The sequence below is a fragment of the Schistocerca nitens genome, chromosome 7 (assembly GCF_023898315.1).
Source record: "Schistocerca nitens isolate TAMUIC-IGC-003100 chromosome 7, iqSchNite1.1, whole genome shotgun sequence".
Lineage (NCBI taxonomy): Eukaryota > Metazoa > Arthropoda > Insecta > Orthoptera > Acrididae > Schistocerca > Schistocerca nitens.
This window is the reverse complement of record NC_064620.1, coordinates 225,018,576-225,042,010: the sequence shown is the minus strand read 5'-3', so window position 1 is coordinate 225,042,010 and position 23,435 is coordinate 225,018,576. Positions and strand designations below refer to the sequence as shown.

Sequence of the window (23,435 nt, the reverse complement as noted above, 5' to 3'; positions counted from 1 at the left end):
AGCAGCTCGATCGCCCCACCGGTATAAATATTATCGCAGCTCGTCGGGGTTTGAGCTCTTTATGGCCCACAAACCAGTGTGTGGCGTGCGGAGGGAAAGGCAAAGAAATCAGCCGGTGGCGTATCCTTATACTTGAGGTCAATAATCAGTTAAAACTCTGAGCCGCCGTACTACTAGCGTAAAAATCTATTTTCTGTGGATACCATCCACAAACAGTAATGAATTACACCTGCTGCAGTCCATTCGAGCAGTCTGGTCCAGCCGGAAGCTGTGGCCGAGCGGTTCTAGGCGCTTCAGTCCGGAACAGCGCTGCTGCTACGGTCGCAGGTTCGAATCCTGCCTCGGGCATGGATGTGTGTGATGTTCTTAGGTCAGTTAGGTCTAAGTACACTACTGGCCATTAAAATCGATACACCAAGAAGAAACGCAGATGATAAGCGGGTATTCATTGGACAAATATATTATACTAGAACTAACATGTGAGTACGTTTTCAAGCAATTTGGGTGCATAGATCCTGAGAAATCAGTACCCAGGACAACCACCTCTGGCCGTTATAACGGCCTTGATACGCCTGGGCATTGAGTCAAAAAGAGCTTGGATGGCGTGTACAAGTACAGCTGCATATGCAGCTTCAACACGATACCACAGTTCATCAAGAGTAGAGTAGTGACTGGCGTATTGTAACGAGCCAGTTGCTCGGCCACCATTGACCGTGCTGGCCAGGGCAGCAGTCGAACATTTTCTGTACCCAGAAAGGCCCATACAGGACCTGCAACATGCGGTCGTGCATTGACATGCTGAAATGTAGGGTTTCGCAAGGATCGAATGAAGGGTAGAGCCACGGGTCGTAACACATCTGAAATGTAACATCCACTGTTCAAAGTTCCGTCAATGCGAACAAGAGGTGACCGAGACGTGTAACCAATGGCCCCCCACACCATCACACCGAGTGATACGCCAGTATGGCGATGACGAATACACGCTTCCAATGTACGTTCACCGCGATATCGCCAAACACGGATGCGGCCATCATTATGCTGTAAACAGAACCTGGATTCATCCGAAAAAATGACGTTTTGCCATTCGTGGACTCAGGTTCGTCGTTGAGTACACCATCGCAGGCGCTCCTGTGTGTGATGCAGCGTCAAGGTTAACCGCAGCCATGGTCTCCGAGCTGATAGTGCATGCTGCTGCTAACGTTGTCGAACTGTTGGTGCATATAGTTGTTGTCTTGCAAACGTCCCCATCTGTTGACTCAGGGATCGAGACGTGGCTGCACGATCCGTTACAGCCATGCGGATAAGATGCCTGTCATCTCGACTGCTAGTGATACGAGGCCGTTGGGATCTAGCACGGCGTTCCACATTACCCTCCTGAAGCCACCGATTCCATATTCTGCTAACAGTCATTGGAACTCCACCAACGGGAGCAACAATGTCGCGATACGATAAACCGCAATTGCGATAGGCTACAATCCGACCTTTATCAAAGTCGGAAACGTAATGGTACGCATTTCTCCTCCTTACACGAGGCATCACAACAACGTTTCACCAGGCAACGCCAGTCAACTGCTGTTTGTGTATGAGAAATCGGTTGGAAACGTTCCTCATGTCAGCACGTTGTAGGTGTCGCCACCGGCGCCAACTTGTGTGAATGCTCTGAAAAGCTAATCATTTGCATATCACAGCATCTTCTTCCTGTCGGTTAAATTTCGCGTCTGTAGCACGTCATCTTCATGGTGTAGCAATTTTAATGGCCAGTAGTGTAGTTCTAAGTCTAGGGGACTGATGACCTCAGATGTTAAGTCCCATAGTGCTTGGAGCCATTTGAATTTTTGAGTCTGGTCCAGGGTTCACTTGTGCCAGCACCATGTTCCCGAACCAAGCAGTAAGCCAAAACGTGTCCTCATATAACTGAGCAGCTGAGAATCATAAGAGCCGAAAGCACACAGTCGACAATTTTCAGGTTACTGCAAGTACGCATTCTCCTGACGTCTGTCGATGTTACGGTGAACCAGCTTTATAAGTGCTCTACCCCTACACCATATACAATGATGAGCCAAAACATTATGACCACCTGCTTAATAGGTTGTTCGTCCGTCTTTGGAACGAAATACAACACTGATTCTGCGTATTAGGGACCCGACAATTTCTTGGTAGGTTTATGGAGGTATGTGGCTTTAGACATCTTGTAAGTAGGCTGTTTAGGTTTTTATATTGGTAACGCCACGTGGCGCTCTGTTTGAAACTCACTGGCTCCGCTGTGAGCAGTCTGTGGCTGGTTGGCATTGTTGGAATATTCGCTATTGTAGTGTTGGGCAGTTGGCTGTGAACAGCGCGTAGCGTTGCGCAGTTGGAGGTGAGCCGCCAGCAGTGGTGGATGTGGAGACGGAGCTGCCAGAGTTTTGAGAGCGGACGATCTGGACGTGTGTCCGTCGGAAAAAGGAAATTTGTACGACTGGATGACATGAACTTTGAACACTATTAAGGTAAATACATTGTTTGTTCTTTATCCAAATCTTTCATTTGCTATCTATGCCTATCAGTAGTTAGTGCCTTCAGTAATTAGAATCTTTTATTTAGCTGGGCGCTCGCTGTATTGCAGTAGTTCGAGTAACGAAGATTTTTGTGAGGTAAGTGATTCATGAAACGTAAAGGTTATTGTTAGTCAGGCCCATTTTTTTGTAGGGATTATTGAAAGTCAGATTGCGTTGCGCTAATATATAAGAGAAAACTGTCTGAGTACGTTGAGTTTTGCTCAGCTGTTTGAAAAGCAAAAAACGTAGAGGTTTTCCAGCACTGTCATTTAATAGTTTTCCAAAGTGGATGTTACAATCTACGCACAAGTTATGTAATTCGCGGAAATAACAGGTCGATGATATGCGTACGCGGTGATGGCGCCCGATCGCGACACAGCGCTCCTCAAAACATTGTAGCACGGTTCTGGCTCCGAGAAGCGGACAATTGTACTGCTGAAAATTGACATCGCCGTCGGGGAAGACATCAAGGTGTTACGCAGCTGTCAGCGTGTCTCCGATTACTAACTAAAGTCCCAAGCAAGTGCTGGAGAAAGTCACCCATAGCACAATATTGCTCTCACCAGCCTGCGTTCGTGGCGCGCTGCACGTTTCATCTCGATGACAGCGTTTGTGGAGACGACCAGCAATCTAGTGTAGCAAAAATGTGATTCACCCGAAGAGCCAACAGGTTTCCATTGTTCTACGGTCAAATCATTATGGTGCCGTGCCCACTGCAATCGTAATTGGCGATGTCATTGGGTCAATATGCGAACACGTAGGGATGATCTGCAGCGGAGGTCCACGTTCAATAATGAACAATGATCAATGTGCTCCGGAACATTTGTGCGTGCACCAGCATTGTACTCTATCGGTAGAGATGTCAAATATAACCATCTATCCTACTTTACAGAGCAGACAAACCTCCGAACCCGACGTTCTCTGAAGACTCGTCGACGACCAACCATTTAGCCCCTAGTGGTAGTTTCACTGCCCTGCTACCTATTTCCGTAGATGCTCACGACAGTAGCACGTGAACATTCGACCAACTCTACCGTTTTAGAGATACTCTTTCACAGGCTCTGCGTAATAATAATCTGCCCTTTGCCAAAGTCGCTTATCTCAATGGCTTTTCAGGTCATATCTTCGCTAGAGTGATTCCCCGTCTGTATTTGCTCCGCTTACATACTTTTGTTAACGCGTCACGTAACCGCAACGCCATCACACGGCATACAACGTCGCGGTAGGGAGTGGTCATATTTTTTGGCTTATAGCGTATACGACCAATTATGAAAATCTGTCTTACCGATTTCTCTGATATTCACTTCCATAAGGACCCAAAGAGCAAGTTTTCATTACCGTAGGAACGCTGAGGAGTTACACTGACGACCATTTCCTCAGGAAACCTGGAAGCTGTCGACAGAATACCCGGCCGTAACCTTATGGTCCATGAATTCAACATTCCAGTATGTAAAATGGACGCTAAGGACATCAGAAACTTTAAGAGTCTTACCAACCTCAACCAAATCAAAATTTAATTTTCGTGGTAACAATTTATATTTAAGATGTTTTACAATGATGAGGTTTTTAACACTGTGCCATGAACTGTTGTCTGAAGTAACATATTCTTCATTGAAGTCGTGGAAGACCACCATTTTCTTCAAGTCTCATCGAGAGACACCACAGTTTGCAGGTCCTTTTCATAATCTAATACCGAGATACGTCGATGGGAAGCAAGACTTGACAAAACTACTTGATCAAGCTTGAAACACATAGACGTAACAAAACTACTAGATTTCATGCCTGAAGTGAGCAGTCAGTTTTATCTGAACCTCAAGCCGGAGAATGTGGTTAATGACATGATAATGAGGACCATGAAGTGTTGGGATAAGTCATAATTGTGTGTGTGTGTGTGTGTCGTGAATTTAGTATCTGTTCTATATGTTGTAATTCTAGTTTCACATTAATTACGAACTATACAAAAGACCAAGACAGTATTGCCACTAGTTTATATATGAAAATTTTGTGGATTAACATTAAAGATAATAGTTCTAAATATTAACTGAAATTTCGTAACATAAAATGGATACATGATTTTTTATAGTAAATATAGGATGTAGAGGCTTGGTTAAAAAACAAGTTAATCCTATGAGACTGGCGGTTTGCGTAAAAATTCGACTTTTACAAATATATGTTTTTCTCAAAACTTTATACTTGTGCTTTGGGCCCTTATGTTTCTCAGTGCTTCAGTTTTATTTATTACGTAAACACAGTTGGCGAATAGAGTTATAACCATGGGGGTATAATAAGGGGAGCTGCCATGAATTCACTAACTTGAAGCCGACGTCTGCCCTCTTAGTTGCCCCAACATTAGCTTCCGTGGAAGGTTGTTGATGACTCGTTCAAGCGATATTTCTCTCTTATATACATGTATTTCGGTGTATCGTTTACAATAGTAGTTTTATACCTGTCGTTCGACTTTAGATTTTCTATCAGTTCAGCTCGGAAAGCTCTCTGCGTGAAAGCTTTGAGAAGGAAAGATTAGAAACCGAACAATTATAGCAAAATACGTTCACAGCATTTTCGGGAAGAGAACATAGGCTGAACATCTGTTTCGCAGTCCGCTTTAAAGAAAATTCTGGATTACGGAAGTAGCCTTTTCTTATCACATATTCCTCTTCTTGGTTGTTCGGAACGTATAACAAAAACAAAGTCACATTAACGAGGCAAAATGCGTCGTGTTACGAGATCAAATACGCATTAAAGATCGCAAAACGTCTGGAAATGCAGTCCTGACGCTGCATTATTCACGAAATCACTGACTGTTAAAATTTAAAACAGCCGTTGCGTGCACACGACAGAAATTAAAAACAAGAACCAGTCGTAAACAACGGTCTGCTAATGTTTTGGGGTTTCTAACATGGCGGCGCCGGCTTCAAATGAACGTACAGTCTAAGTTTGTAGCGCCGTCTCCCCTTATTATACGTACATGGTGATAACGTCAACAGCTATCGACCAGGTTATTCCAGCGATGCCAACCTAACTTTGGTAGGCAATCACGAAAATACGCTTATTGTCCTGTCACCCTAAACTGCCTTTAGGCGTCCCTCAAATATCTATTTATAGACATGCCTCCCCCCACCAGTTTAAGGGATATGAAGTCACAGAAACGAAATATAAATATGTGCTTTATAGTAGATATACGCTGTCTGATGGCTAGCATTATTTCAGTTTATATTAGTTTTTTACGTAAAATAGTTCGTCCTTTGCAGATTAAATTAATCGTGGTAAATAATCTTACGGGATGACGTTGTGCAAATTCCACAATATTCCTCGGACCAACTTTCCGACGTCTTCAGGTAATTGAACCTTGCTGGTGGCTACGTACGACTGACGACTTTCGCACCTAGCCAGCAGCAAGGTTCAATCACCTGAAGATATCGGACAGCTGCTCCGAGGAAATATTGTGGAATTCGCACGTCATCTGGCGGCAAACCCGTGAAGACTATTTACAACATGTCCGCCAGGAAAGTAAATAGATCGTAATCCAAACTAATGTGGTATCAAAATCTGAGTCATCTGTTCTTTCCACAAATGGTTTCGACTTCGTAGCAAAATAAAATCAATGTAATTTTTACGAAATTTAAAGAAACTGTAAAACGATGTACAAAATGTCTCATCTTAAAGGAAGCTTTGTGCTGATTCCAAAACTGGTCTTAGATTTCGCTGGTGTGTAATATTTTCCAGATTATGGAAACTGCAAAATTATAATTGATATTTTATTAATATTTATTCGCGTGATGCTCTAGGATTGCAGTTGTGTGCGTAAAACATGATTGTGTTCTCTAGCATTGGGCGAAGGAACATTTTTTTTAAAAATGGCCGTTTAACTGCATTTCGCTATTGCATTAATGATCTCGTTGATACTTAACACAATTTTGAATTCGCGTAATGAATAGGTCCCCCATGAAACGTATAATCCTGTGATGATCTTTAGTTGTTCTAGATGTTCAATTCGTGGTAGCAAAATGTAAGGTGACAGATTTAATTGGTTTCGGCATTGGAGATATGGACTTCTTTTAAGAATCCTACACTGAAGAGCCAAAGAAACTCATACACCTGCCTAATATCGTGTAGGTCTCCCACGAGCACGCAGAAGTGCGCAACACGACGTGGCATGGACTCGACTAATGTCTGAAGTAGAGCTTGAGGGAATTGACGCCTTGAATCCTGGAGGGCTGTCCATAAATCTGTAAGAGTGTCAGGGGGTGGAGAACTTGTCTGAACGGCACGTAGCAGAGCATCCCAGATACGCTCAATAATGTTCATGCCTGGGGAGTTTGGTGACCAGAGGAAGTATTTAACCTCAGAAGAGTGTTCCTGGAGCATCTCTGTAGCAATTCTGGACGTGTGGGGTGTCGCATTGTCCTGCTGGAATTGCCCAAGTCGGTCGAAATGCACTATGGACACGAATGGATGTAGGTGATGAGACAGGATGCTGACGTACATGTCACCTACCAGATTCACAGAGCCTCCACCAGCTTGAACACTCCCCTGCTGACACGCAGGGTCCATGGATTCGTGAGGTTGTCTCCATACCCGTACACGCCCATCGGCACGGTACGATTTGAAACGACACACGTCCGACCAGGCAACATGTTTCCAGTCATCAACAGTCCAACGTCGGTGTAGACAGGCCCAGGCGAGCCGTAAAGCTTTGCGTCGTGCAGTCATTAAGGGTACACGAGTGGGCCTTCAACTCCGAAAGCCCATATCGATGTTTCCTTGTATGTTTCGACGGCTGACGCTTGTTGATGGCCCAGTATTGAAACCTGCAGCAATTTGCGGAAGGGTTGCACTTCTTGAACGATAATCTTCAGTCGTCGTTGGTTCCGTTCTTGCAGGATCTTTTTCCGGCCGAAGCGATGTCGGTGATACGATGTTTTACCGGATTCCTGACATTCACGGTACGGTCGTGAAATGGTCGTACGGGAAAATCCCCACATCATCGCTACCTCGGAGATGCCGTGTCCCATCGCTCGTGCGCCGACTATAGCACCACGTTCAAACTCACTTAAATCTTGATAACCTGCCATTGTAGCAGCAGTGACCGATCTAAGAACTGTGCGAGACACGTATTGTCTTATATTGGCGTTGCCGACCGCGACGCCGTAATGACTGTTTACGTATCTCTATATTTGAATACGCATGCCTGTGCTAGTTTCTTTTGCGCTTCAGTGTAAAATAAAACCTCAGAAGGATTGTATGGTCTTTACGAAATCAGCAAGCAATTAGCAAATGGTGTGCTGCTGCTATAAATATGTTTTATGAATATAAAAACAGAATTTACTTAATATTAATTTAGATTGGATCAAAGACTTTGTTACTACTGGTTGTGATCGATTTTGCTTTAATAATCGATAGTCGACTACGTAATTATAAACTCAACAAGTAAGGTGAGCAATCACGGGGGGCGACAACCCTATTAAAGTGCTCCTTTCTCAGTTCATTCAAAGACCAAAACCAATCTTTGCTATCTAGATTTGTGGCGCACTCGGAAGTCAGGGCGAGTATGTCGTCGTCAAGGTTCTGGACGGCCGCGCCTACTCACTACAAGGGAGGATCGCTGTATAGTGCACCAAGCGTATCACATCTCTCCCACGTGTACGCCCGCCGACCGAGTACAGGTACTGGATTCCCAGAAGTATTCTGTGTCACCTCGCACCATTAGTCGGAGACTGAAATTACCGATCCATGCGTAGGCTGCCGTTAATACTATAACACAAATGGCTGGTTTGCACGGGTACCGTGACCAGGAAGCATGGACTGATAATGAATGGTGTCACATTGTGTTCACTTATGAAACACGATTCTGCGCCGCGCGGGGTAGCCGCACGGTCTAGAACGTCGGAGGTTCGAGGCCTCCCTCGGGCATGGGTGTGTGTGGTTCTTAGCGTAAGTTAGTTTAGATTAAGTAGTGCGTAAGCCTTGGGACCAATGACCTCAGCAGTTTGGTCCCATAAGACCTTACCACAAATTTCCAAATCCCACGATTCTGCACTACCCCGAAGGACCTTCACCGGCAAGCGTGGCGGGGACCTGGGAAGAGCACAATGTTTTGCATTTGGCACAGCAGTCATAGTGTGGGGACCCATCCTGTATGACTTCACGGTACGGCAGGTAGTGATTGAAAGATTGACGACACAGTTGTACATTACTGACATCCTGCGTCCTAATTTGCTGGCCGCGCGGCTTCCCCCTTCGGAGACTCGAGTCTACCTTCGGGTATGGGTGAGTGTGTTGTCCTTAGCGTAAGTTAGTTTAGGTTACATTATGTAGTGTGTAAGCCTAGGGACCGATGACCTCAGTAGTTTAGTCTCATAGGAACGTACCAGAAAATTCAAAATTTCCTAATGTCTTACCTTTCACGCGACGATATTATGATGCAATTTTTCAACAGGACAGTGCTCGTGCACACACGAAGTTTCCAAGTACGCTGGTTACCGACTCTACTGATCGCATGTGCGGTCTCAACCAGCGCGAACACAGATAACACTTCTCACCACTGCATGAGAAACACCAGAGTGACAAAAGTCGTGGCATAGCTCCTAATATCGTGTCGCACATTTTTGCAGCAACTCGACGTCGCATCGACCCAACAAGTCGTTGGAAGTCCTCCGCAGAAATACTGAGCCATGATGACTCTATAGACGCCCACGCGAAAGTGTTGCCGGTGCAGGATTCTGAGTACGAAATGACCTCTCAATTATGTCCCATAAATATTCAGTGGGATTCATATCGGGCTATCGGAGTGGCCAAATGATTCGCTCGAAATGTCCAGAATTTTCTTCAAACCAAAGTAGAACAACTGTGGACAGGTGACACGGGGCATTGTAATCCATAAAAATTCCATTGTTGTTTGGGAATATTGTTCCGGCATAACAGCAAGCGCCGGCACGGAGGTCAAGAACGACACAGCACAGAGGGCTGTGAGACGACGTCAGCCAATAGCACGCTGACTGGGACGTCACCACGACTAGGGCGGCATCTACACGAAGAGAATAAAGGCGTCTCGAAGCGGACAGAAGAAGAGAGACACTAGAAATCGGGCTCTAAAAGAGCAGTGATATTAACAATAGCAGTGACTTATGAACTTGTGTGATTAGCTTGCCTGGAAATTGTATATTACAAAGGACATTGATTATTTGCATGTCGCCAATTGCTTGCGATTGCATGTCGCTAATTCCTTGCGACCTATCATGTATAAACGAAAGTTAAGTATTGTCATTTCAATTACTGTAATAAAAACCATTAATGTGATTTGCTTGTATGTTGTCTAGTTATCCGAGAAAACAGCTTCCTAGTCATCCTGTAAGAGACGAGTGGGCAGTATCCCACAAACATGAAGTCCATGAATGCCTGCAGGCCGGCCAGAGTGGCCGAGCGGTTCTAGGCGCTACAGTCTGGAACCGCGCGACCGCTACGTTCGCAGGTTCGAATCCTGCCTCGGGCATGGATGTGTGTAATGTCCTTAGGTTAGTTAGGTTTAAGTAGCTCTAAGTTCTAGGGGTTGGTTGGTTGGTTGTTTGGGGAAGGAGGCCAGACAGCGTGGTCATCGGTCTCATCGGATTAGGGAAGGATGGGGAAGGAAGTCGGCCGTGCCCTTGCAGAGGAACCATCCCGGCATTTGCCTGGTTTGATTTAGGGAAATCACGGAAAACCTAAATCAGGATGGCTGGACGCGGGATTGAACCGTCGTCCTCCCGAATGCGAGTCCAGTGCCTAACCACTGCGCCACCTCGCTCGGTTGAGTTCTAGGGGACTGATGACTACAGAAGTTAAGTCCCATAGTGCTCAGAGCCATTTGAACCAGTGAATGCCTGCAAATGGTCCCCAAGTAGCTGAACATAACCGTTCCCGGTTAATGATGAATTCAGTTAGACCAGAAGACCCAATCTGTTCCACGTAAACACAGCCCATACCATTATGCAGCCACCACTAGCAGGCACAGTGCCTCGTTGACAACTTGGCCCCATGGCTTCGTAGGATCTGCGGCACATTCGAACCTTACCATCAGCTCTTACCAAATAAAATCCGCACTCATCTCACCAGGCAACGGTTTTCCAGTCATCTAGGCTCCAACCAATATGGTCAGGAGCCGAGGAGAGGCGCTGAAGGTGATGTCGTCTTGTTAACAAAAACAGTCGCATCTGTCGTCTGCTGCCATAGCCCATTAAGGCCGAATTGCGCCGCACTGTCCTAACGGATACGTCCGTCGTACGTCCCACACTGCTTTTTGCGGTTATTTCATGAAGTTACAATGAAACGAACACCCTTAGCAGCTTACAGGCGTTGACGTACGTCATCGGGTACAGATGAAAATGTGTGCCCCGACCGGGACTCGAACCCGGGATCTCCTGCTTACATGGCAGACGCTCTATCCACCTGAGCCACAGAGGGCACAGAGGATAGCGCGACTGCAGGGATTTATCTCTGGCACGCCTCCCGCGAAACCCACATTCTCAACGTATTGTCACGCACTACATTCGTAGTGCCCCCGCCCATTATACTCATTACTCGCGGCGCGTTGCCGATTCCCGTAAGAAGAGATACCATCTTAGTATGTATATTTCAGGAAGTGTTGCTTGTCCGTTAGCACTGACGACTCTACTCAAACGCCGCTGCTCTCAGTTGTTAAGTGAAGGCCGTCGGCCACTGAGTTGTCCGTGGTGAGAGGTAATGGCTAACGTTTAGTATTCTCGGCACTCTCTTGACACTGTGAATCTCGGAATATTGAATTCCCTAACGATTTCCGAAATGGAATGTCCCAATGCGTCTAGTTCCAATTGCCATTCCACGTTCCAAGTCTGCTAATGCCGGCCGGAGTGGCCGTGCGGTTATAGGCGCTACAGTCTGGAACCGAGCGTCCGCTACGGTCGCAGGTTCGAATCCTGCCTCGGGCATGGATGTGTGTGATGTCCTTAGGTTAGTTAGGTTTAAGTAGTTCTAAGTTCTAGGCGACTGATGACCTCAGAAGTTAAGTCGCATTGTGCTCAGAGCCATTTTTGAAGTCTGCAAATGCCCGTCGTGCGCTCACAATCACATGAATCAGCTGAGTACAACTAAGCGTCTCCCCCAATGCACTGCCCTTTTATGTTTTGTGTACGTGACACTACTGCCATCAGTATTCGTGCATATCACTATCCCATGACTTTTGCCACTTCAGTGTACAAGAAGTGTAGGAGCATCGCCTCGAGCCACGTATCAAAGATTTCGAGCCGAGACGAATTCCAAATGTTTTACGTGCCGAAGGTAAATTACGACGCCGTTAGGTGTTGGTCATAATTTTGTGGCTCATTAGTGTACACTGTGCTGACCTCGTAGCGGATACCGTAATTTAGAGATGACTCTGGAGTTCCTTGTTTTTCTGTAGGGGAACAATCCGAAATGGTGACTCCTCAGACTCATTAGGCCAAAGGAAGAAGAGTTCCCTTAAAAGAAGAAAGAAAAACCACAGGTACGGCGACGGGTGGCAATCTCATTTGTGGCCTTTCCTTGTAAGGGTTTCGTCTGCCACCATATCCCTAACGTGTTTCGTTCTTTTAGTTTTATGTCATATAACAACAATAACGAAGTATCAGACTACTGGTTGACCTCCGGACATAAACTGAGGGTTTCATGCTGGCTATATATGTCCAAGCAATTAGTTAGATTACGAAAGACAACTGACGTTAAGGCTGTACTATTCTGGAGGTAATACGGCTCATAACTACTGACGGCAAGGATATAATAGTTATAGAATAGAATAGAAGCTTAAGCAAAACTCAGTTGCGGAAACAGTGGAGCAGGAACTCGTACCAAAGCATCACTTCAAGTCTATCAAGTACCCATACTAAAATTACTAGAAAAGGACTATTTGCGATTGTATTGAGACCTAGAAATACTTACAATAGCGAGCAATATCACGGAACTGTTCTGACGTCGTGTTTCTGTGTAGGTGAAGCAGCAGCACATAACTAATTGACAACGAAATTGCAGACAACAACCACTTGCTTTAAACAAAGACAGGACACACTCCGGCTTCAGGCCACGAGTGGCCTACCGGGACCATCCGACCGCCGTGTCATCCTCAGTGGAGGATGCGGATAGGAGGGGCCTGGGGTCAGCACACCGCTCTCCCGGTCGTTATGATGGTAACTTGACCGTAGCCGCTACTAGGCTGAGTGCACCCAGAAAAATGGCAACAGCGCATGGCGGCCTGGATTGTCACCCATCCAAGTGCCGACCACGCCCGACAGCGCTTAACTGCGGTGATCTCACGGGAACCGGAGTATCCACTGCGGCAAGGCCGTTGCCTAAACAAAGACAGTAAATAAGTAAATTTGCTGAACTGAGGAATCCATCACAAATCTCGTGTCATGTCACATAATTTCTGCAGTACTTACAATGAGTACACGAGTCATTCCCCACACACCACCGAGATAACGGAAATGGGGGTGGCACCAAGAAGACATAATTGCTTGATACTTCATACAGGGGACAGTTTTTTAAAATACAGGTGTTAAAATTATTAAAATGAAACTGAACGAAATGTCCAATGGTCCGCTGTAGCTGTATTTGTTCGGGTCACTCATAAACCTAAACAACCGGTTTCAAAACTTTTTAGTTACATCTTCCGGTGTAAATGTAATGCTGTCACAGGTTACAGAATGCCGCAGTGTAACAATTGGAGTGGCTAGGTAAAGATTTCAGCATTCTTCAGTCAATAAAAAACCATTGTCAAATGATAAAAAGAGCATCATCAATGATGAAAGTCTTGTCTGTGCTAAATCGCGAACTGTACACTTTCTGATTGAAATATGCTCTTGTCGGCCTATGTCAGCAACTAAATTCCCCCCCCCCCTCCCCCCCGAGCCCTGCATGTTATTCAGGGAAGTACTGGGCCCTTTAGTGACAAAAGCCGACACGCACATTTGTATTTGCCACCAACATAGCAGCTGACGGTATAAGCTACGAGCTCTCCGCGTGTTGTCGAAGAGTGTGCGCCTTATGTTGTCCGCTGCTATGTCGGTGGCAAATACACGTTAGCGTGTAGGCTTGTATCACTAAAGCGCCAAGTACTTCCCTGAATAACGTCTAGGGGGGCATTTAGTTGCTGACATAGGCCGACAAGAGCATATTTCAATCAGAATGTGTACAGTTCGCGTTTTAACACAGACAACACTTTCATCATTGGCGATGCTCTTTTTATCATTTGACAATGGTTTCTTTATCAATTGAGGAATTATGAAATCTTTACCTAGTCACGCCAACTGTTACACTGTGGCGTTCTGTAACTTGTGACACAGCATGATATTTACACTAGAAGATACAACTCAAAAGTTGCGAAACCGATTGTGTGCGTTTATAAGTGACCTAAACAAATACAGCTACACCGGACCAGCGGATATTTCATTCATTTTCATTTTAATAGTTTTGACGCCTAAACTGTTCACTGTATGAAGCGTCAAGCGATCATGTATAACTATTTCAGTTGTGGTTACCCCAGTTTTAAAATTATCTTGAGGTTGAAGCAAAGAGTTGTGATGCTTACCAAGAAAAATCTGAAAATTCGTCGTAAGCGAAGATCAAAAGTGAAAATATTATGCCTACGTTTTCAGTAACTCTTGCACTACCTTACATTGTAAAGCGTACTACTGTATTAAAATGAATATATTGGTATATAAAAAATACAATAAAGTAAAATCTTCTTATAACTTTAAAAACCACAAAAATGATAATTCCGAAAGTGATTGTCGAACATGATGAATTTAGCCAAAGTCAAGAACACATGGCGTGTTTTAAATAAAATATATAAATATAGTTGGAGACAAGGAACTGGGGTTCCATTTTAGAGTGTGTTTGGCAAGCACAACTAGATGTGACTGGTGTGGCCAAAGCAGGGGACAAAAGAGGACAAGCTGTTAATGACGATGTCCATAAGTTCCGTGGGAAATAAACGTCATTCATCTTTCAGGGCTGTTTGCAGTACGGTAAGCGTCAAAGGACGAATGCAGAGAGTAGAAGATTCCACCCGAAATCATCCCAACATTTTCTACTGGATTAGGGACGAGATGATGACGTGGTGTCTCGATCCGCAGAACTACTGCACAATGTTCCCTGGCATCGTGTGAAGTGCCAACAGTGAAGTACGGGGTAGGAGAGAGTTAGTTTTTGGGGGTGTTTTTCGTGATTAAGGTGTGCTCCTCTTATCCCGCTTAAGAAAATGCTAAATTCGAAATGAGATGATCACATTTTACTGCATTTTGTACTGCGTAGAGTACAGGAATATATGGGAGATGCCTGTTGTTTCAGCATGACAATGCACCCTAACATAAAGCAGCATCAAGGAGGCAATAGCTTGTGGAGAATAGCTTTCCCGTAATGGAATGACCTGCCTCGAGTCCAGATCTAGACCAACTGAACATCTTTGTAATGTTAGAATGTCAACTTCGCTACAGACCCCAATGCCCAAAATCACTACCTCCTCTGGTTTCGACTCTTGAGGAAGAACAGGCTGCCATTCCTCTGTAGATATCCAGACACCTCACCGAAAGTGTCATCATCAGAGTTCACGCCATCATAAAGGCTAAGGTTGGACACAGCCCATATTAATGTCCACTAATAAGAGTCCGGATACTTTTGATAAGATAGTATATCTGTCGCTAAACACGACTGAAGATACAAACCATGAAGATGACACACGTGGTACTGTGAGAAGTGTCCCAAAACTGAGGATTCTTCCGTGGGCTACGGAAAGGTGCAGTTTGGAAATAACTACAAACACAGAGAAACCAAAGAGAGAAAAGAAGTTCAGGAAAGTGGAAGACGTAAATGTGACTCTAATGACAATGAAGTGGAGCAGAGAGTAACATTTAGCGATGCGAATGGCTGTTAGCTGCACCAAGAAAGTTCTGTGTTCGGTTTCAATATACAGGGTGTTACAAAAAGGTGCGGCCAAACTTTCAGGAAACATTCCTCACACACAAATAAAGAAAAGATGTTATGTGGACATGTGTCCGGAAACGCTTAATTTCCATGTTAGAGCTCATTTTAGTTTCGTCAGTATGTACTGTACTTCCTCGATTCACCGCCAGTTGGCCCAATTGAAGGAAGGTAATGTTGACTTCGGTGCTTGTGTTGACATGCGACTCATTGCTCTACAGTACTAGCATCAAGCACATTAGTGCGTAGCATCAACAGGCTAGTGTTCATCACGAACGTGGTTTTGCAGTCAGTGCAATGTTTACAAATGCGGAGTTGGCAGATGCCCATTTGATGTATGGATTAGCACGGGGCAGTAGCCGTGGCGCGGTACGTTTGTAACGAGACAGATTTCCAGAACGAAGGTGTCCCGACAGGAAGACGTTCGAAGCAATTGATCGGCGTCTTAGGGAGCACGGAACATTCCAGCCTATGACTCACGACTGGGGAAGACCTAGAACGACGAGGACACCTGCAATGGACGAGGCAATTCTTCGTGCAGTTGACGATAACCCTAATGTCAGCGTCAGAGAAGTTGCTGCTGTACAAGGTAACGTCACTGTATGGAGAGTGCTACGGAAGAACCAGTTGTTTCCGTACCATGTACAGCGTGTGCAGGCACTATCAGCAGCTGATTGGCCTCCACGGGTTCATCCAACAATGTATCAATCCTCATTTCAGTGCAAATGTTCTCTTTACGGATGAGGCTTCATTCCAACGTGATCAAATTGTAAATTTTCAAAACCAACATGTGTGGGCTGACGAGAATCCGCACGCAATTGTGCAATCGTGTCATCAACACAGATTTTCTGTGAACGTTTGGGCAGGCATTGTTCGTGATGTCTTGATTCGGCCCTATGTTCTTCCACCTACGCTCAATGGAGCACGTTATCATGATTTCATACGGGATACTCTACCTGTGCTGCCAGAACATGTGCCTTTACAAGTACGACACAACATATGGTTCATGCACGATGGAGCTCCTGTACATTTTAAGTCGAAGTGTTCGTACGCTTCTCAACAACAGATTCGGTGACCGATGGATTGGTAGAGGTGGACCAATTCCATGGCCTCCACGCTCTCCTGACCTCAACCCTCTTGACTTTAATTTATCGGGGCATTTGAAAGCTCTTGTCTACGCAACCCCGGTACCAAATGTAGAGACTCTTCGAGCTCGTATTGTGGACGGTTGTGATACAATACGCCATTCTCCAGGGCTGCAACAGCGCATCAGGGATTCCATGCGACGGAGGGTAGATGCATGTATCCTCGCTAACGGAGGACATTTTGAACATTTCCTGTAACAAAGTGTTTGAAGTCACGCTGGTACGTTCTGTTGCTGTGTGTTTCCAGTCCATGAGTAATGTGATTTGAAGAGAAGTAATAAACTGAGCTCTAACATGGCAAGTAAGCGTTTCCGGACACATGTCCACGTAAGATATTTTCTTTGTTTGAGGAATGTTTCCTGAAAGTTTGGCCGTACCTTTTTGTAGCACCCTGTACAACAACAGGCCGAAGCGACGAGGCAATGCAAGGCGGGTAGATGCCTTCTGGGTGCATGGATGTATACAGCTGAAGAATGTAATGCGTGGTAAAGAGTAAACGACACCTTTTTCCAGCAATAGATTTCAAATGGCTGGTATGATGATGAGCCAAAACGTTATGACGACCTGCTTAATAGCTTGTTTATCCGTCTTCGGAACGAAATACATCACTGTTTTTCTGCGTATCAGGGAGCCGATAGCTTGTTATCATGTTTGTGGAGGTATGTGGCATTAGATGTCTACGCACAGGTCATTTAACTGGCGTACATAACGGGTCGCTGATTTGCGTACGCCGTGATGGCTCCCGATAGCAACACAGATGAATTCCATAGAATATACATAAGGCGAATGGGGGAGACATGAAGCGTGAAGGGGTGCAAGTGGTTCGCAGCTGTCAGCGAGTCTTCGATTACTGTCACAGCTCTGATGCAAGCGCAGGAGAATCTCTCTCACAGCACAATACTGTTTCCACCAGTCTGCGTCCGTGGTGCGCTGCACGTTTCGAGCCACCATTCACCTCGATGACGGCGTTTGTGGAGACGGCCATCGATCTACAGCAGCAACAATGTGATTCATCCGAAGAACCGACATGTTTCCATTGATCGACGGTTGAATTCCGATGGTCCCGAGCTCACTGCAATCGTAATGAACGATGTCGGTTGGTCAACATGTGAACACCCAGGCGTGGTCTGCTACGGAGCTCCATGTTCAATAATGTACGATGAACGGTGTGCTCCGAAACACTTGTGCGTGCACCAGCAGTGTGCTCTTTCGACAGAGATGCCACAGATCACCATCTACCCTGCTTTACAGATCTGACAAGTCTCCGAACCCCACGTTCTGTGAAGAGTAGTGGACGTCCAACTATTCGGCGCCCAGTGGCAGTTTCACTGTCCTTCTACTTCTTTCCATAGATGCTCACGACAGTAGCAAGTGAACATTCGACCAGGTTCGTCATTTGCGAAATACTCGTTCAAAGGGCCTGCTTAATAATAACCTGCCCTTTGTCAGAGTCACTTATCTCAATGTATTTCCCCATGTGCAGCCCCTATCTTCGCTAGGGTGATCCCCCGTCCGTGTCTGCTCCGCTTACATACCGAGTCACGTGCCCGCAACGCCGCCAGGCGGCATCCAACGTCGCGGTGGGTAGTGGTCATAATTACTTTTGAATACATTATGGGAGTGACAGTGATCAATGTGTTACAAATATTTACTATTAAAAACGGTCTTGATCACGATTTATTTATTAAGGTGACCGGTTTCGACCACTACTGTGGTCATCTTCAGACCTATAAATCGTATACAAAGCTTTAATTAGAGGGCTACATACATCAAAGAAAATGCATAAAGCTATAAAACGATGAATTACCATTGAGTAGGAACATCTTTCTGCTGGAGAATCACTACTGGAGAAACCAGTGCACGTCTTACTATATATAATGGAGGGTCCGCCCACTTCTGACGGCATGATGTCATTACTAACCAATGAGGTATAACTCGAATAACAATGTAAAATTTCTTAGTTAAAAGAACATTGTCAAGAAAAAAAATAAACACACAATAAACTTAGCTTATTAAACTTCTATTGTCAATTAAGAAGCGTTAAAAAGAAGCCTGCTGCCTCATCTTTGGAACGGTGTCCAACTTCACCATGGCAACCAGTGGTTCCAAATGGTTCACTAAGAGGCCTTGAGAGGGCAACCCATTTACTATCAAACCGAAGTTCATGTATCCTACATATTTAAATATTTTTAACGCTTCTTAATTGACAATAGCTGTTTAATAGGCTAAGTTTAGTGTGTGTTTATTTTTTTCTTGACAATGTTCTTTTAACTAAGAAATTTTACATTGTTATTCGACTTATACCTCATTGGTTAGAAATGACATCATGCCGTCAGAAGTGGGCGGAGCCTCCATTATATATAGTAAGACATGCACTTGTTTCTCCAGTAGTGATTTTCCAGCAGAAAGAGGTTCCTACTCAATGGTAATTCATCGTTTTATAGCTTTATAACTTTATGCATTTTCTTTAATGTATGTAGCCCTCTAATTAAAGCTTTGTATACGATTTATAGGTCTGAAGATGACCACAGTAGTGGTCGAAACCGGTCACCTTAATAAATAAGTAGTGATCAAGACTGTTTTTAATAGTAAATAAAAAAAGTGGTCATAATGTTTTCGCTTATCAGTGTATTAATCTGTAAACTGTTCTGCGGGTTTAACTTTCAGATTTTTGAATCTGAGTTGAAAGGTTTCCGTCTGGCACACACAATTTAGTCTTGCTCTTCGCTATAGTTTCTTATGCACGAGTACTATAACAAAATTTTAAACTCTGCGTCGAAATCATACGAATTATGTGATTAATCGTATCAAGCCTGAATAGTTTTGGTTTAAATGGCTCCAAGGAATAAAGAACGAATTTCAATAAGAGCAGAGGTGAGTGGAGAAATCGGCTGTAGCATAACATAACCGTTTGTCTTCCGTAACTGGACATTAGGTACATCGAAAATGTGGCTACAAACTTTCAGTCTACCACTGGCCCTCTGCTACTAGCGTACAGCAGATGATTCCTAGACATCATCCGAGGACGCTAGCTATCCGAGCAGGGCTTACGCATTCCCAAAGCATGACCTGACGTTCAATTCTCGACGTGGTGTCGTTTTATATGTTGAGATGAAGTAAGAAAATTGCTGCGACGTTGGTTTGCAGAAGGCAGTTTTTCGTACCATACTGTCAGTTTCGGATTTAGAAAGCGTGGCTCCTGCGAAATTCAGCTTTTCCTTTTCTCATTAGATAGATTAGTGCACGTACGGAGGTATACACACAGTTGTTTTTCCCTCGTTCTGTTTTGCGAGTGGAACAGGATAGGGAATGACTAGTAATGGAGTGCTGGTGCAAGGTACCCTCCACCATATGCTTGCAGAGTATGTACTCTGAAGCGCGAAAGAAACTGGTATAGGCGTGCGTATTCAAATACAGAGATATGTAAACAGGAAGACTGCAGTGCTGCGGTCGGCAACGCCTACATAAGACAAGAAGTGTCTGGCGCAGTTCTTAGATCGGTTATTGCTGCTACAATGGCAGGTTATCGAAATTTAAGTGAGTTTCAACGTGGTGTTACAGTCGGTGCAGGTGCGGTGGGACACAGTGTCTTCGAGGTAGCGATGAAGTGCGGATTTTCCCGTACGGCCATTTCACGGGTTTACCGTGAATACTCGTATCATGAATCCGGTAAAACATCAAATCTCCGACATCGCTGTGGCCGGAAAAAGATCCTGCGAGAGCTGGACCAATGACGACTGAAGAGAATCGTTCAACGTGACAGAAGTGCAAAAAAATGGCTCTGAGCACTATGGGACTCAACTTCTGAGGTCATTAGTCCCCTAGAACTTAGAACTAATTAAACCTAACTAACCTAAGGACATCACAAACATCCATGCCCGAGGCAGGATTCGAACCTGCGACCGTAGCGGTCTTGCGGTTCCAGACTGCAGCGCCTTTAACCGCACGGCCACTTCGGCCGGCGACAGAAGTGCAACCCTTCCGCAAACTGCTGCAGATTTCAATGCTGGGCCATCAACAAGTGTCAGCGTGCGAACCTTTCAACAAAACGTCATCGATATGGACTTTCGGAGCCGAAGGCCCACTCGTGTACCCTTGATAACTGCGCGACGCAAACCTTAACGGCTCGCCTGGGCACGTCAACACCGACATTGGTCTGTTGGTGACTGGAAACATGTTGCCTGGTCGGACGAGTATCATTTCAAATTATATCGAGCGAATGGACATGTACGGGTATGAATACAACCTCATGAATCCATGGACCCCGCACGTCAGTAGGGGACTGTTCAAGCTGGTGGAGGCTCTGTAATGGTGTGGGGCGTGAGCAGATGGAGTGGTATGAGACCCGTGATACGTCTAGACACGATTCTGACAAGTGACACGTAAGTCAGCATCTTGTCTGATCACCTGCATCCATTCTTGTCCATTGTGCATCCCGACGGATTTGGGCAATTCCGGAAGGACAACGCGACACCCCACAAGTCGAGAATTGTTATAGAATGGTTCCAGGAATATTCTTCTGAGTTTAAACATTTCCAAATGCCACCAAACTCACCAGACTTGAACATTATTGAGCATATCTTGGATGCCTTCGAACGTGCTGTTCAGAAGAGATTTCCTCCTCTCTAGTACTCTTACGGATTTATCAAGTGCCCTGCAGGATTCATGGTGTCAGTTCGCTCCAGCACTACTTCGGACATTAGTCTACATCTACATCCATACTCCGCAAGCCCATTGACGGTGTGTGGCGGAGGGTACTTTGAGTACCTCTGTCGGTTCTCCCTTCTATTCCAGTCTAGTATTGTTCGTGGGAAGAAAGATTGTCGGTATGCCTCTGTGTGGGCTCTAATCTCTTTGATTCTATCCTAATGGTCTCTTCGCGAGATATACGTAGGAGGCAGCAATATATTGCTTGACTCTTTAGTGAAGGTAAGTTCTCAAAACTTCAACAAAAGCCCGTACCGAGCTACTGAGCGTCTCTCTTGCAGAGTCTTCCACTGGAGTTTATCTATCATCTCCGTCACGCTTTCGCGATTACTAAATGATCCTGTAACGAAGCGCGCTGCTCTCAGTTGGATCTTCTCTATCTTTTCTATCAACCCTATCTGGTACGGATTCCACACCGGTGAGCAGTATTCAAGCAGTGGGCGGACAAGTGTACTGTAACCTACTTGCTTTGTTCAAAATGGCTCTGAGCACTATGCGACTTAACTTCTGAGGTCATCAGTCGCCTAGAACTTAGAACTAATTAAACCTAACTAACCTAAGGACATCACACACATCCATGCCCGAGGCAGGATTCGAACCTGCGACCGTAGCGGTCACGCGGTTCCAGACTGAAGTGCCTAGAACCGCACGGCCACACCGGCCGGCCTTCCTTTGTTTTCGGATTGCATTTCCTTAGGATTCTTGCAATGAATCTCAGTCTGGCATCTGCTTTACCGACGATTAATTTTATATGGTCATTCCATTTTAAATCACTCCTAATGCCTACTCCCAGATAATTTACGGAATTAACTGCTTCCAGTCCGTGCGACGTCGTGTTGCGGTACTTTTGCATGCTCGTGGAGGTCCTACGCGATAATAGGCAAGTGTAGCCGTTTCTTTCGCTCTTCAGTGTACGTAGATGCAGAATTGCTTATTTAGTGATGTTCGTGATATGGCATTGGTGGCCGGGAGACCCTTCACGGGGCGGTTCGGCCGCCGTTCCACAGGTTCTTTAACGCCACTACGGCGACTTGCGAGTGAATGAGGATGAAATGATGATGAAAGACACACAACACCCAGTCATCTCGAGGCAGAGAAAATTCGTGATCCCGCCGAGAATCGAACCCGGGACCCCGTGCGCGGGAAGCGAGAACGCTACCGCAAGACCACGAGCCGCGGACATGTTCGTGATGGCTGTTGACTATTGCGTGGAATGCGTCTGGTGTGTGTTTCTGTGCCGGTGGGGAGCAGCGGAGTGGAACGGCGCGCTGGGCACGGCACGGGCGGCGTGCGGCGGGTTGCGCGGGCGGCTGCGAGGCGCGGGGCGCGTGGCAGGCACGGCGCGTGTCCGAAACGGCGCGCCGGGCTGGGTGCAGCATTAGGATGCGAGGGGAGGCGGGCGCCGCGCAGAGCCACTGACCTCGACGACGAAGTATAGTCGCTGCTTGTTGAGGAGCTCGACGGCGGCGTACTTGGCGCTGGCGGCGAGGCTGGCAGGGCTGCAGGAGTGCACGGGCGCGCTGACGGTGCAATGCTGCATGCTACATCCCGGCAGCCGCGGCGCTCGGCGCGGGCGCGCACGCTGCCCGCTCGCAGGCGCGCCGCCTACCTGCAACACACGCGCAGCTGCAGTACTGCCGAGCTTCCAGAACCGCTCCCTTCTTCGTAGACTCGGCGCTCGGCGCGGACTTGGACGCAGCCCACCGATGTCCATCTGCAAACTCACACAGCCACATACGCCGTAATACGACTAACAAGGGGAACCTTCATACTGATTCCGATGCGCTAAAATACACTACTGGCCATTAAAATTGCTACACCAAGACGAAATGCAGATGATAAACTGGTATTCATTGGACAAATATACTAGAACTGACATGTGATTACATTTTCACGCAATTTGGGTGCATAGATCCTGAGAAAGCAGTACCCAGAACAACCACCTCTGGCCATTATAACGGCCTTGATACGCCTGGGCATTGAGTCAAACAGAGCTTGGACGGCGTGTACAGGTACAGCTGCCTATGCAGCTTCAACACGATACCACAGTTCATCAAGAGTAGTGACTGGCGTATTGTGACGA

At 45.8% G+C, this 23,435-nt stretch overlaps 1 protein-coding gene across 1 annotated transcript in view; it reads right to left on the bottom strand.

Moving 5' to 3' along the window:
* The window catches only part of LOC126194943 (protein expanded), a 161,630-nt gene extending 138,738 nt beyond the window's left edge, over positions 1–22,892 (bottom strand). The window contains exon 1 of the mRNA XM_049933330.1: positions 22,773–22,892. Coding sequence (XP_049789287.1) covers positions 22,773–22,892 — 120 coding nt within the window. The remainder of the gene's footprint in view (positions 1–22,772) is intronic.
* Positions 22,893–23,435: the final 543 nt, after the last annotated feature.